At 42.2% G+C, this 13,718-nt stretch overlaps 4 protein-coding genes across 12 annotated transcripts in view; 2 read left to right on the forward strand and 2 right to left on the reverse strand.

Annotated features, from left to right (window-relative positions):
* Positions 1–4,438, reverse strand: part of Msp300 (Muscle-specific protein 300 kDa) — a 123,497-nt gene extending 119,059 nt beyond the window's left edge. For 6 of the 8 annotated variants that reach the window (XM_086832528.1, XM_086832544.1, XM_086832523.1 and 3 more), the window contains exon 1: positions 920–4,438. In XM_086832528.1, coding sequence (XP_086688654.1) covers positions 920–1,688 — 769 coding nt within the window. In that variant the 5' untranslated portion in view covers positions 1,689–4,438. The remainder of the gene's footprint in view (positions 1–919) is intronic. The other 2 variants (XM_086832529.1, XM_086832520.1) reach the window with 1 other exon arrangement.
* A 466-nt stretch (positions 4,439–4,904) lies between these two features.
* ND-13A (NADH dehydrogenase (ubiquinone) 13 kDa A subunit) lies at positions 4,905–5,583 on the forward strand. Its single transcript, XM_020956754.2, has 3 exons — positions 4,905–5,072; positions 5,171–5,347; positions 5,410–5,583. The coding sequence occupies exons 1-3, from the start codon at positions 4,941–4,943 to the stop codon at positions 5,476–5,478; spliced, it is 378 nt and encodes a 125-aa protein (XP_020812413.2). The 5' UTR covers positions 4,905–4,940; the 3' UTR covers positions 5,479–5,583.
* A 155-nt stretch (positions 5,584–5,738) lies between these two features.
* Positions 5,739–8,602, reverse strand: LOC110187364 (uncharacterized). The gene is made up of 5 exons (XM_086832548.1): positions 8,121–8,602; positions 7,631–7,821; positions 7,459–7,573; positions 7,071–7,395; positions 5,739–7,012 (listed from the first exon to the last, which is right to left on the reverse strand). The coding sequence occupies exons 1-5, from the start codon at positions 8,168–8,170 to the stop codon at positions 6,719–6,721; spliced, it is 975 nt and encodes a 324-aa protein (XP_086688674.1). The 5' UTR covers positions 8,171–8,602; the 3' UTR covers positions 5,739–6,718.
* A 64-nt stretch (positions 8,603–8,666) lies between these two features.
* Positions 8,667–13,301, forward strand: VhaSFD (V-type proton ATPase subunit VhaSFD). Of its 2 annotated transcripts, XM_020956736.2 has the most exons (7): positions 8,717–9,006; positions 9,174–9,652; positions 10,809–11,030; positions 11,728–11,862; positions 11,927–12,489; positions 12,554–12,667; positions 12,826–13,301. In XM_020956736.2, exons 1-7 carry the CDS (start codon positions 8,970–8,972, stop codon positions 12,902–12,904), a joined length of 1,629 nt encoding a protein of 542 aa, XP_020812395.2. In that variant the 5' UTR covers positions 8,717–8,969; the 3' UTR covers positions 12,905–13,301. The 2 variants fall into 2 exon arrangements, with proteins under 2 accessions (XP_086688673.1, XP_020812395.2); XM_086832547.1 differs by lacking the exon at positions 10,809–11,030 and having other exon boundaries at positions 8,667–9,006.
* The last annotated feature ends 417 nt before the right edge of the window (positions 13,302–13,718 follow it).

Here is a 13,718-nt window from a genome sequence, read left to right on the forward strand (position 1 = left end):
AACTATGAACGGTAAGTATCTATGACCAGTAAGTAACTCTGAACAGTAAGTATCTATGACCATGACTATGATTAGTAAGTATCAATGAAAATTAAGTAATTCTGATCAGTAAGTATCTATGACCAGTAAGTATATATGACCAGTAAATAACAATGATCAGTAACTCTTAACAGTAAGTATCTATGATCACTAAGTATCTAAGACCAGTAAGTATGTATGATGAGTTACTAACTTTGATCACTAATAAACAATGACTTGCAACTTTTGTAACACTACACATGTCTGAAACTTGGCCGGCAGAAGTCACTTCGTTCCGGGGATGTTAGAACGAGTTGGGAATCATATGCACGTATGTGCGAAATTTGTTTGGAACAAATTTAATCAAATCAAACTATGGAGTTATTCTTCTATATAATTTTACTAGTATATAAGTCGGAGCATGGAAAATCGGTGGATATATGGAGATATACATATTCATATAGCTATATATTGGAACGATCGGATAATTTTAATAAAAAAAAATTAGAACTTTTCCAGTTTTCAACAGATATTCATTAAATTTGATATACATATACCCATTATATCAAAAATCTTGTGTACAATTTTCAGAATATCGGATTACTATATCATATAGCTGCCATACAAGCAATCGTTAAAAATAATGGAAATGCAAAACGGTGAATAAAATGAAAGCAGGCATTACCTTCATTGTTTTTTTAAACATAAATATAAATAATTCATATTGCATTAATTTCTAGTGATCAAATTTCGATCTGCAAGGGTATATAACCTTCGGCGTGCCGAAGATAGCTTCCTTTCTCGTTGCAGAATATTTTGTATTTTTATTTAGGAATTTATCTTAAGGTTCTCCATTAATTATCTACGAATAAAAAATGATACAAATCTATTACAAACTCACCTTGCAACTGCAATATCGTCATCTGATATTCGGCAAGCTTCTCGTCGATATAGTCCTGCGATTGATTCGCTATAATTTCAGCTGTAGACGGACCAAACTCCTCTTCATCATCGTAAATCACATAGGATTTAGGTTGCGGAGGCTCCAGCGGTACGCCCACGAAATCGATCTGATCCTGGGCCAGTCCGTGTCCTCCGTGTTGTCTCGGTTGCGGTGGAATCACCGGCGCTCCCTGCTGCTGATAATATTGTGGCGGCGGTGCCTGTTGTGGATGGTATAGGGGTGTCTGTCGATTGCTATAGTTAAAGTCCGAATTGGGTGTCTGGCACACAATGGGCGATGGTGTTGGCGACAGCTGAAACGAGCTTGTCGGCTGAGCTCCATACGAGTTCTGGTGCTGCAGAGGCGCCGGACGGTAGGGACGCGGTGCCGGCGATGCCCCAGCTCCGTAGTAACCACTTGGAGGTGGCTGCTGCTGTTGCTGCTGCTGGTAGGGAGCCGGCGATTGGTTGCCGCCCGGCCACTGAGGTCGTGGATGGGGTATATTGGTGCTGCCACGCTGGCCCCTCACCTGGTTGAGGGGAGCCGGTGACATTGCATGCCCAAAGGGCCGAGGTCCTGAGATAATCGGCGGCGGACTCGGTGCCGTCGTCCAGGGCGATGGTGGACGGTAGAGGAAGGTAGACGGCGACGGAGAGGCGGGATTCTGAGCACGTGGATTCCAACCACGCGGCCCATTTCCATACGGCGGCGGTTGCTGCCCGGACATCTTAACGGCAAACGGAGATCAGACGTTCGAAATTTTAGCTGGTTCTTGTTGGGTTCTATTTCGAATTTATATTGGATTCACAAAGACTTTTGGACGGGGCTATGGGTTTTTAATTTAACATATTACACTGGCGAGAAAAAAATATAAAAATGAAATTAACACTCTATTTTGGTCACTTAATAAGAGTCAGATTATAATTCATTGTGTAAGTTAAAGTCATGACGAAGTTTTTGATATTCTAACTACATTTATGTAAACATATTCTCACAAATGACACGGCATCAAAACTGTGCAAAAACCATAAATCATAATTTGTTCATTAGCCAAATACCATCACCTGAGCGAACAGAACCCGTCCTACCCAATTATGTCAAGTGGACAAAATAGTCTGAGAAATAGGCAAAGAGAAACATAAATAAATCATGACCTATTCTCGAAAATGGTTAGCTCACTAATTTCACCAGAGACTACGCACATACTTATCTGTGGCCTGCATATAGCAGAGATATAGATCCCTAACGGAAGTGATATAAACATTTATACAATCTTTAAAAATGGCGCTGACGTTGGCCGAGCGGTTTTTCTTAGTTTCCAGAAGAGTATTTTCCGCGCCAAACGTTTATTTCAGTTAGTTGTCACATATATTAGTGAAAATATATATATGCGCCAGATAATTTACAATGCTTCTTGAATATTAACATTATGCCAAAGATTGAAAGGAAAACTCGAGTGAGCAGCTCTTGGATTAGCTGCTGTCAAAATTGTTTGAAGGCCTCCAAAAAAGTGGATGATATATTCTTGGCAGAGTGTAGAGAAAATAGACCTTGAGAGCACTCACAGCTCAAATCATTGATAATGTTGGATGAGCCGAGAAAGTGAAATTAGCTAAAATTTCAGCAGGGGAAAATTCAAATTGTTTTTCAAGTGAATTGTTCATTTCAATTCAAATAGAAAAAAATAAACAGAGCTGGAAGAAAGGAAAACAAGCCATAGACTTGATGGAAAGTTTATAAATAAGCAAATATCTTTTCTTTGCAATTAAAAACTAGAGTTATTGCCTTCAAGTGAATCCATAAAAGCATACAAATTGTATTTGAAATTGGCAAATATTTCGTCCATGAATTTGGTATTTATTCCCCAAAATATATTGCTCATATCCTGCCAACACTGTCATCATTTATTTTCGTAATTTTCCAAAAAATTTTGCACTGTTTTGCAGCCAAGAAATTGTATATTCGTCATCTGCTTTCAATATTTCAATTCCTTTATGGATATTCCAAAATTGCACAGTGTAGGCGGCAGGCAACGCGGCCTGTGTGTGTGTGTGGATCAGTCGGTCTACCATCGGCCACCACTTAAAAAAGCACACGTCCCGCAACGCACCACCGCGACGACGACGATGGGAAAGAAAACTCATGCAGACTTTTCACTTTGCGGCGACGGCGGCGGTCGGTCGGTCGGTTGTTGGTTGCTTTCTCGAATTATTCAAAAATAGAAATGAACTCAGTTCGTTAAACTTTCGGACGGAAGAAACCATGCCGAGAGCAGCACCGTTCCGAGTGCAGCCTCCTCCTCGCATGCTTCACTTTATTCTGGGATCACTTTTAATTGCTATCCTTCGCTCTTTGATATCCATTCTATTCGATTGAGGTTCAACATTATTTTGGAGAACATTCTATATTCTTTTTCTTGTATTTCTAGCACCGGAAAACGTGGAAAACGCACACACATTTTCTTCCAAGAGCACTTCACACTGTCGATTATGTAACCCGTTGGAAAATTAGGCATTTATCCGAGCATTTTCAATGGGCTTTTCACACACAAAGCTCGCCAATTAATTTGTAACCATTACACACCGTGAATTTGCTTTGATTTTAACGCCAGAAATCTTTGCGCGAACAATTCCAATTCAATTTCTATATACGCGTATATATAGAGGCGTGTATATATAGATATAGATGAGTGTGGATGGCAGGAAAGAAGACTTTTCAATGAAGAACTTTAGATGTTGTAGAGAGGAAGAACCGAGAACAACACTCGACGAGCACGAAACACTAACTGAAATGGCTCCCCAAGCGCCAGGAGGCATAGTGCCGATCTTTTGGGAAATTTTCGAAAACATTTTCGAATGGGAGAAAAAAATGTGCGGTTCGGGAATTGCACACGAAGATCGGCGCACTCGGCCGGCTTTTCTTTGGGCACATGGCCAATAGGAAAATCATGCTCTTTCTTTCGTCTTTGTTTACATCAGACATTCTAAACAAACGGCACTTGGTAGACGAACGTGCGAATAATCGAGGCAAAAACAACACAAACATTCAAAAGCGTGCGTATACATACAAATGTATGCAAAGAAACGGTACTTCCCTGTTCTTTTCCTTCGATGGCGGCGTTTCACGAGCGGCGTGAAACTGTTTCACATACCAAAGCATTATCATCCGGAAAAGTTAATTCTGCTTCTGCAAACCAATAAGACTTAGTATAAGGAGTAAATCTAATGCATCGGGCACTTACCACAATAGGTTACAAGCATGGAATATGGCGTAGGACAAGCCGAAGCACTGCACACTTGAATCACAGAAACTGCCAGAAATAGGCAGCTAATTGCAAAAGTTTCATGTTTCACCATAACTTCATATCTGCCACTTTATATTGAATCACAGTTTCCCTTTCTCAACACTTTATTATTTGCACATTTTAAGGACAAGGATAATTGCAAAACTTTTGCGAAAACGACGCCATCTTAGAATAGATCGTGCAAGTGTGACCAATAAGGTTTTTGATAATATATCGAGATATCAATATATCGATATTTCGCGCTAAAAATTATATTTTTACATATGGTTTTTTAGTTTGCCAAATATAGAAATTAAGATTTTTCAATTTATTAATAAACGGAAAAGCAAAGTTAAAAATCTGCGAATTATTCATTAATCTTTTAATTTGGCGTCCGCCATCAAATGAGTGCAGGATGTTGGGTGAAAAATGTAACAAAGGGTGTTTCAGAAGTTGATTCTAAAGTGAGTCTGAAAGTATTTAAAAATATAATATAATATGTAATATCAAACGTATTGTCTTTTAATTTTGGAAGTTATTATATTTTAAAATATCCGACGATCTGGCTAACTTACAGTTTTACGGGTACTGTTAAGCGCACTGTTAGGAAGCATCTGTACTGTTAAGCCAGCTGACTGGCACAGGGTGACTCCTGTCAAAATACATTTCGGAGAACAAATTTCTTTGGTAAAGAAAATGGCCAGCAAACAATTGGTAAACAATTTGGCCAAGCTTGGCCGCTCGCGCCAGCACTGGATGTCGCCTCTGGCCGCCGCCCGCAATTCCAGCTCCCGTTGCGACGTCGAGAAGGTCACACACACCGGGCAGGTGAGAAACAAATTTGATTCCCATTCAACCCATCCTGCGATTACGCAAACATTGTTTGGAATATGTATGCATATAATTTAAATATGATTGATTTTTAGGTCTTTGACAAGGACGACTACCGCAATGTGCGATTCACGAACGCCAAGCGATATGTGAACGAGAACTGGGGCATCAAGCTTATCGAGGAGGTGCCGCCCAAGGAGTGCACAGAGCGTGTGGTATTCTGCGACGGCGGCGATGGCCCCCTGGGACATCCCAAGGTGTACATCAACCTGGTGAGATCAGCTAACCTTTCTGCTGTGTGTTTTTACTCTTACATTAAATATTGTAATTATAGGACAAGCCTGGTAATCACATCTGCGGCTACTGCGGTCTGCGCTTCGTGAAGAAGGAGGGCCATCATTGAGCCAAGTTAGCTTGTAAAGCACCTTGAAAACCTGTCTATCCTGTTGCTCTAGTTTAAATCTAACTAAACTGAATAAAATTATACCACAAAATGCCCGAGACTAAAGCAATTGGATCGTTTTTAGCAAGGAAATGAAGTCGTGAAAGAAGAATTGTTAACTCTTGGTTTATAGAGAACTATAATCTCAAATAATTTGCTCATGCTTCATAAATAGATTAGGCACACTTGTTATATCCTTAAAAAACCCACAAAAACTCAAATTGATTGCACAACACTTTATTTTTGCATGATTCTTGAATGTCTTCTAATGCTTGTATGCATTGTGTGTCCTATTTGAAAGTTAAATCTGATCGAAAATAACTTAAACGATATAGATTACAATAAATAAAATAGATCAGAAAAAAAAATAAAATAAACAGAATTAAAATTCTAAATACTGTGAGTTGAACTCGACTGATGCCAGATCAATTCACCACGCGGGTGGTTAAGTATATATAAATATATATAAAGTATAAACTGTATAAATAACAAAACTAACTCAATCGTAGACAGTTTTTAAACTGGTTTTTTGTTGCCTGGTAAGCGGTAATATATGTTGTATAGTGGTTCCTTTTTTTTCGCTGCTAAATCACTACGCGGGCACTTTAGATGCTGAAGATCGCAGCATTGAGACACAGATAGTACCACGAATGAATCAAAACAACAAATACAATAATTTCCGCCATTGATGTTTCCATTCCTTTCTTTCGTTTTGGCCTGGACGGCTCTCAAACTGAAAATCTCATACGTTCGCGCACAGCTCAACAAGAGCCATTGCCGCTCCGATTCCTTCTCCATCTCCAGCATGCGGGAGTTCGAGTTCGGCCTGCGGATAGAGCCCTGGATGTGGGAACTGAAAGTGGGGACGCCGCCGCCGCCGCCTCCGTCGGGGGGGTGGTGGTGGTACGCCTGCCTATCTCACAATTAATATGTGCCCAGAGAGCAGGAAGCTCGCTGGACAATAAAATCATGGTCAATAATCGTCGTCGTCATCTGTTGTCTCAAGTGCGTTTCATCTAAAACACCAAACACTAAGGAGAATGTAAACTAAAATGTAGTAGGTTCTAATTTGGATGTTGTGTGGATGCGGGACTATGTTGCCGACGAATCGCCTCAGCTTATCCTCGTACTGTTGTTGTTGTTTCTGTTGCTGCAGCAGAGATCGCTTGTCTTGATTGGGGCAATAGTTGTTCACCACTGGTCACCAGAGGTTCCGTGGCATGGCGTAGCCTTCTTTTGTCACAAATATGTTGCGATCGCCATCACGCTGCAGTGCCACCTCCTTCTGCTGACTCCTCTGAGCATGGCCGTTCTCCATTCCCGAGGAGTTCCCACCATCATGGGTTACAATGGTCTCCTTGCGTCCGTCAATAACCCGGGTAACAGTGGTGGTCTTATGACCGGACGAGTCCTGGGTAACCTTCGTAGTCTCGTAGCTACCATCCGGCTTGCGCACGGTCTTCGACATGACACTCTGGCTGAACATTTTGGGACCCTATATGCACAATCATTAGTTATTTATACAGAAAGTGTTAATTTAAAAGTCTGCTCACCTGATAGTTGCCATCGAAAACCCCACCAAACGGAGTCATACCACTGCGCGGCAACATCGGTGTCATGGGCGTCATGATGTCCGGCTTGTTGTTCATCGGCGGACGAGGAGGACGAGCACAGGACTTGTTCTCCCCATTGGAATTAATGGTGCCATGAATCCGACCCATAATAATCTCCTCATCCGAAAGTTTAGCTCGCTGGCAGCTCTTGCGAAGCCCAGACTGATTCGATGGCAAGATGTTGGTTGTTCCTAGGTCGCCTGGTCTTACTTTCTCCTCCGGATTCAGCCGCTGGATAAGCGAATGCAGTTGGTCGGCATAGATCCTATCAGAGTCATGACATTAGAATATGCACGGCTGTATAGAAAGTGCAATTCGATATACTTACTCGCCATCTAGATCCGTATCCAGCGACATGTCCTTTTGCTGCTCGAACTGCTTCAGGATCTTGCTCTCAAAGCCCGGCTTCAGGAAGTCCTCCTTCAAGTCTCGCTCAAAGCCCTCTGGAAAGGATAAAAACTGTTAAGTAAAAACTTCACTATGTTCGATGCTTAGCTCACCATCATTATCGTTGAGGGACTCGAGAAGCCGCTGCAGCTGCCGTTCAAAGTGGCGCTGCATCTCCAGCGGACTGGTGAACACCTGAAAGGCGAACTTGCGATCATCATCGAACAGTTCGTCATCAGTTTCTGCCTCCTCGAACCACTGGGGCTTCCGAAACTCATCCTTGTTCGAAGCGGACACAGATGAGCTGAGAATTGGGAAAGGGGAACAGGGTGAGATGGTGAGAGGCAGTTTCCACCCTTTGGGCTCAATACGCAGCCTCCGCTCCCGCACACACACACAAACACACACTTTAACACACACACACACAGACTCGCAGGCAGGCGCTTTTCCGCGTGCGTGTGTGTATCCTGGTAAAAATGTATCTATCATGGCAGGTGCCTGGTTATCGATCCGTCGGTGAAAAAACGCCGCAGCACCGACACTTCCTTGCCTGCATTCAACCATTCGACTTGCATAACCCACGCCATGGCTAGATCTACTCACTCCGGCTCCTTCTCCGCCTCCGACTTGAACATTTTCTTCAATATATCCATTATAGTCGCCGCTGGCACGCCTGATAGCAGAAGCTTTATGGAGCAAAAACTGAAGTGGCAAAGTGGGTAAAGAAAACTAAAAGAACCAAAACGACACTAATTGTTCACTGTTATTGCCCGGCTTGTCTTTTTCCGCACAATTATTATTGTTTATTATTATTTGCTCGAAATTTTAACACCCGAACCAGAGTTTGCCTGAAAATCTGACAACAGCTGACGAATTGATAACCAGGGAGGAATCGATTTCAACATCGATATCATCGATGTGATCGATGTATCGTAAACCTCTACAAATCATAGGTTTCTTCAAATTTTGACAAATCTGCAATATATTATTTAATTACACGACACTCAGTTAAGTATACTACTTTAAAAACAATTTGATATATTCTTAATTATTTCCAATTCGCGCTACCAATTAGAAAATGGCAGTGTGACCGCCGCTGGCAATGTTTAAAATCACACATAAGGCGCGAAATCCCGCAGAAAGGCGCTTATATTTCCGACTTCCTGGCAGCTGGTAACACTGCAATCTGTTAAAGTCGGTAGCTCGAGTCTCGTAAGTCTGGCAACGCAAAAGTTGGCAGCACCAACCGCAAAACTATCGATATCTGGGCACACGTTGGCAGCCCCAAAAAGTCACAAGACCCAAGTCAGCTGAATTTCGGTGCTGTGTCGCAGTAGTGTGAAAAACACTCGGTAAATTTAATAGATTTTCATAAATTCTGTGCTTGAATTTGTGTGAGCGAGCGCCCATCCGTTTCTGCGTAGCAACCGCCGTCGTAAGAAAGCCAGCAAAATGACTACCGCCCTGTATTTGCCCGAGGAAAACATCGGTGAGTTTTGCCCCCGTGATCCGACCTCTCTGCGAAAAATCGAAGTGAGTGTGTATGGGTGTGTGGGGGGCGAGCTGCCTGCTGTCCAGCGGAGCACCCACCGCCCCGTTACATTGCTCCCGCTGTGCTAATCACCTGATTTTCCGCGATCCACGTCCGTCCCGCAGACATGATTGCGGCCACTTCGGTGCTGCAACAGCAGGCCGCCGACATCCGCACCAGGACCATCAATTGGGCCTCATACATGCAGTCGCAGATGATCAACGAGGAGGACTACAAGGCAATCAGTGCGCTGGACAAGTCGCGTGCCAGTTACTTGGCCCAGAACTCCAGCCAGGTGGTTAAGACTCTGCTAAATCTGGTCTCGCACCTGTCGAAGGACTCCACCATCCAGTACATACTCGTGCTGCTGGATGACTTGCTGCAGGAGGATCGCTCCCGTGTGGATCTCTTCCATGAGACAGCCGGCAAGCTGAAGCAGTGCATCTGGGGACCATTCCTGAACCTGCTTAACCGTCAGGATGGCTTTATCGTGAACATGTCGTCCCGCATTCTGGCCAAGTTCGCCTGCTGGGGCCATGAGACGATGCCCAAGTCGGATCTGAACTTCTATCTGCAGTTCCTGAAGGATCAGCTGGCCACCAATGTGAGTTTGAATTGAGTGTTTATCAATAGATTTGCCAGCCCGAAAGCATGTCTATGTGTTGTGATCTTAGAAGTACTGTGAGAAGAGCATGAGGAGGCATGTTTTAGAAGCTGTACATAGTAACTTGCCAACCACTTCTTGCACAGCACTTAAATCTTTCTTATATTGATAATTTTATTTATCTAACGTCTTATAACAATGATATATGAATATATAGACTTTTGCGTCAAAAATCCGTATAGTATTGATATATCTAACTATGTTTTTATACCAATTTAATTGTTAGTTTTGTTAAAAAATCATTTTTTTTAAAGCTACTTAAAATAATTTAAATTCTTTTAAATCAATTATATCGTATTCAAAGTAGAGATCTATATTTCAGTACCAATCTAACCCTTGCATATATTGACCTTATTTTTTTGTTAGTTCCCTGTATGAGTATTGGGTTTCTGATCGGAGAAATAATAACGGCATGTAAGATGTTTAATAGATCGGGAGTAAACCTTATAGCATGACGAGTAACTCAGTTTCTTGCTTGAAGTTACCAGGGTTCTTTTATCTTTTACCTTAACAACTAATAGCTTAACTATTTTCTGTACATAAAGTCCTTTACATAACTTTATTAAAAAGCTAACAATCAAATAATCAGCTGCCTGCATGCCTTTGCTAGTTTAGATTTTAAAATAATTTAATTTAAGAAACTATACCAAACTCTGACCTCGTATAGGTTTAACAACCAAACGAATCTGACCTCGTTCCAAGTGATATAACTCGTGAAATCTCTGCAAATGAGGAGTTCGTTACTACAACATTATTATGCCACATATCAGCGCACTCAGAAAACTTATCACTTATCATATATCCGAATCGTATATTACCCTGAATATTATTTACTCAGCGACCTCACCACCCATCCCGATCGTCACGTGCCAGTCGTGTGTCATGCAAAATGCACCAGAATATAAGTTTTGTTACTTACTACCTTGTGTTCTTGTCCATCAATGCGTATTTATCTGTTCCGCTGCACTTGATTCCTCTGTGAACAATTTTAATTTATATGCAATTTACCATCTATGAATTGATTCAATCGAATCGATGTCTGGGAACCCAATGAACCACGTGCCACGACCCACAACCTCCGTGTTCCCACCCATAGGGCTTAGCCTATCTGCAAGAGATGGCCCAGCTGGCCAAGCGGACACAAACGATCATTGTGCACACGCATGCACAGCATGGCAAAGACAAAGACCACCATGGCCATCAATACAGTCCCACTCTGGCCCAGTTGCAGCATCAGCACGAGCTGGCCGAGAGGGCCAATGAGCGTTATCGGGAGGTGGGCGGTACCGGCGAGGAACAGCAGCAAAGCGGCATACCGGTATTCCAACAACAACTAAAACCCCCCAAATTCGCAGAAATCCACTCGCCGAAAAAAAAAAAATAAGACATTCACTTACCCCACCCACTTTTACCACCAAAAACAAAACAAAATAACACGAATAAACTATCAAACATTAAAGGTTACACAGAAAGGCAATCAGTCGAAAGTGATAAGAATCAAAATTACTTACTTCTAAAGTAAAGTTTTAACTTATAGATGATCCCGATTTATATAATATCGAGTCCTTTCGACTGCGTTCCTTGTGTCTAGTCTATTTCCCAATTGTTTACTAACCCGACTAATAGACGATAAGGAAATCAGCAGGAACAGCCGCCTGTAGCGATGCCGTAAAGATTATGTTGTTCTTGAAGTGTGGTGTAATGGTAACTCCAGGTGACGGTTAAGTTTACACAAAGAATCAACCAAGATTACACAAAGTACAAAATCCAAAGGCATAAGGTGATCCGATCCATTGATGTTGCATCTTCAACTCTATTTAAATGTTATTCTTTCACTCTCTCTCACCATGTTTTCTCCTATTTTGTGCGTAGCTTGTAGTCATTATTATCGTTGTTGTAGTTAGCAAGAAAAATAGATTTCAGCCCAGAGTATCGTCATAACTAACAAGTCTAACAGTCCATATTTGATCCAGAATTTAAGTATAAACTAATAACGATTTTTAACCATTCAATAGAACAACGAATACATCCAGTCAGTGGCCCGTTGCCTTCAGATGATGCTGCGCGTAGACGAGTACCGATTCGCCTTTGTGGGCGTCGATGGCATCAGCACTCTGATCCGCATCCTGTCGTCGCGTGTCAACTTCCAGGTGAGTTTGAAATTGAAATGCGTAAATTGTTTGGTACAATTTAAATTCGATTTCTTATTCATAGGTGCAATACCAGCTGGTCTTCTGTTTGTGGGTGCTGACCTTCAATCCCCTGCTGGCTGCCAAGATGAACAAGTTCAGCGTCATCCCCATCCTGGCTGATATCCTCAGCGATTGTGCCAAGGAGAAGGTGACGCGCATCATTCTCGCGGTCTTCCGCAATCTGATCGAGAAGCCGGAGGATTCCTCGGTGGCTAAGGACCATTGCATTGCCATGGTTCAGTGCAAGGTGTTGAAGCAGCTCTCCATTCTCGAGCAGCGTCGCTTCGATGACGAGGACATCACCGCCGATGTGGAGTACCTGAGCGAGAAGCTGCAGAATTCGGTGCAGGATCTCAGCTCCTTCGACGAGTACGCCACAGAGGTGCGCAGCGGTCGTCTGGAATGGTCGCCCGTCCACAAGTCGGCCAAGTTCTGGCGCGAGAATGCCCAGCGTCTCAACGAGAAGAACTACGAACTGCTGCGAATCCTCGTCCATCTGCTGGAGACATCCAAGGACGCTATTATCCTCTCCGTTGCCTGCTTTGATATTGGAGAGTACGTGCGTCACTATCCCCGCGGCAAGCAGTGAGTATATTACATTGGGATATCTCTATATTTACTCCTTATTAAACTTTCTGTTATTTCTCAGTGTGCTGGAGCAGCTGGGTGGCAAGCAGATCGTGATGCAGCATTTGGGCCACGAGGATCCCAATGTGCGATATGAGGCCCTGCTGGCTGTGCAGAAGCTGATGGTACACAACTGGTTAGTATGGTTACTGAATAGTCCTCGCATCATCCTTCTTCCATATCCGCATTCAGGTGCAGTGACCCTACATTTCGTTCCATTTGACTTATTGTTCAGCAAGACCATTATAAAAATTCTGTATTGTGTTTTCAATGTGCGTTCTTTACTTTCATCAGGGAATATCTGGGCAAGCAACTGGAGAAGGAGAACGAGAACCAGAAGCAAGGTGCCGCCCCCATCGCTGGCAAGGCCTAAGCGGTCCAATAATCAGTCAGTCAGTCATCCATGCACACAGGCACAGGCACAGGCACACAGCAAATATTTTAGCCAGGCCGCCAGCCTGAGACCTTAACGAAACAATAAGAGTCGTGGAGAGGGATCTACACTACATAATATCTCCGATTCAGCCACTTCTCCACACCCACTTAACATGATGTTTGTTCTTGCTACCTTTAAGCGCATGTTTGTTCCCCGTTTAAACTAAGTTCTTGTTAGTCCATCGTCCCCCTTATGCCCTCTGCCCCCATATAGAACGTATTGAGAGAACAATTCGATTTTTGTTGGCATTCCAAAAACAAGTGTCATTCACCATAGTGATTGGCAAAGCAAATACAAAAGCAGAGCTATCTATCCTGTGCGATTGTTCCATTCAGTTCGATTGTTTATATTTTGTTGTTATTATTATTTGTGTTCTTAATTTATGTGTGCGCGCTGTACAGAGTTTTTGTCTAAATCAGATGATGATATGCACTTTTAATGTATTATAATATCGCCAGCGCACCCACAACTAAAACAAAATTAAGCAAAACGAAAAATATATTGTATAAACCTATCAAGTATTTCTTTCATTAAAAATCTAATTCAAGTAAGCATATAAAACAAATGAAAAATATGTATTGCATAATAAAAAGTTGTTATTAAAGTGTACGATAAAGGTTTGCGAGTGTAAAAGAAAATATACATAAATTAGCCAAAAAAGTATTCAAAAAATATGAGTGTATCAATTTATTAGTAGATTTAAGAGAGTAATACTCAGCTCTTCCTCTCTCTTTTGGTAGAGCTTTCTTAT

Source organism: Drosophila serrata, unplaced genomic scaffold (genome assembly GCF_035046125.1).
Source record: "Drosophila serrata isolate PLE 108 unplaced genomic scaffold, ASM3504612v1 contig_249, whole genome shotgun sequence".
NCBI lineage: Eukaryota > Metazoa > Arthropoda > Insecta > Diptera > Drosophilidae > Drosophila > Drosophila serrata.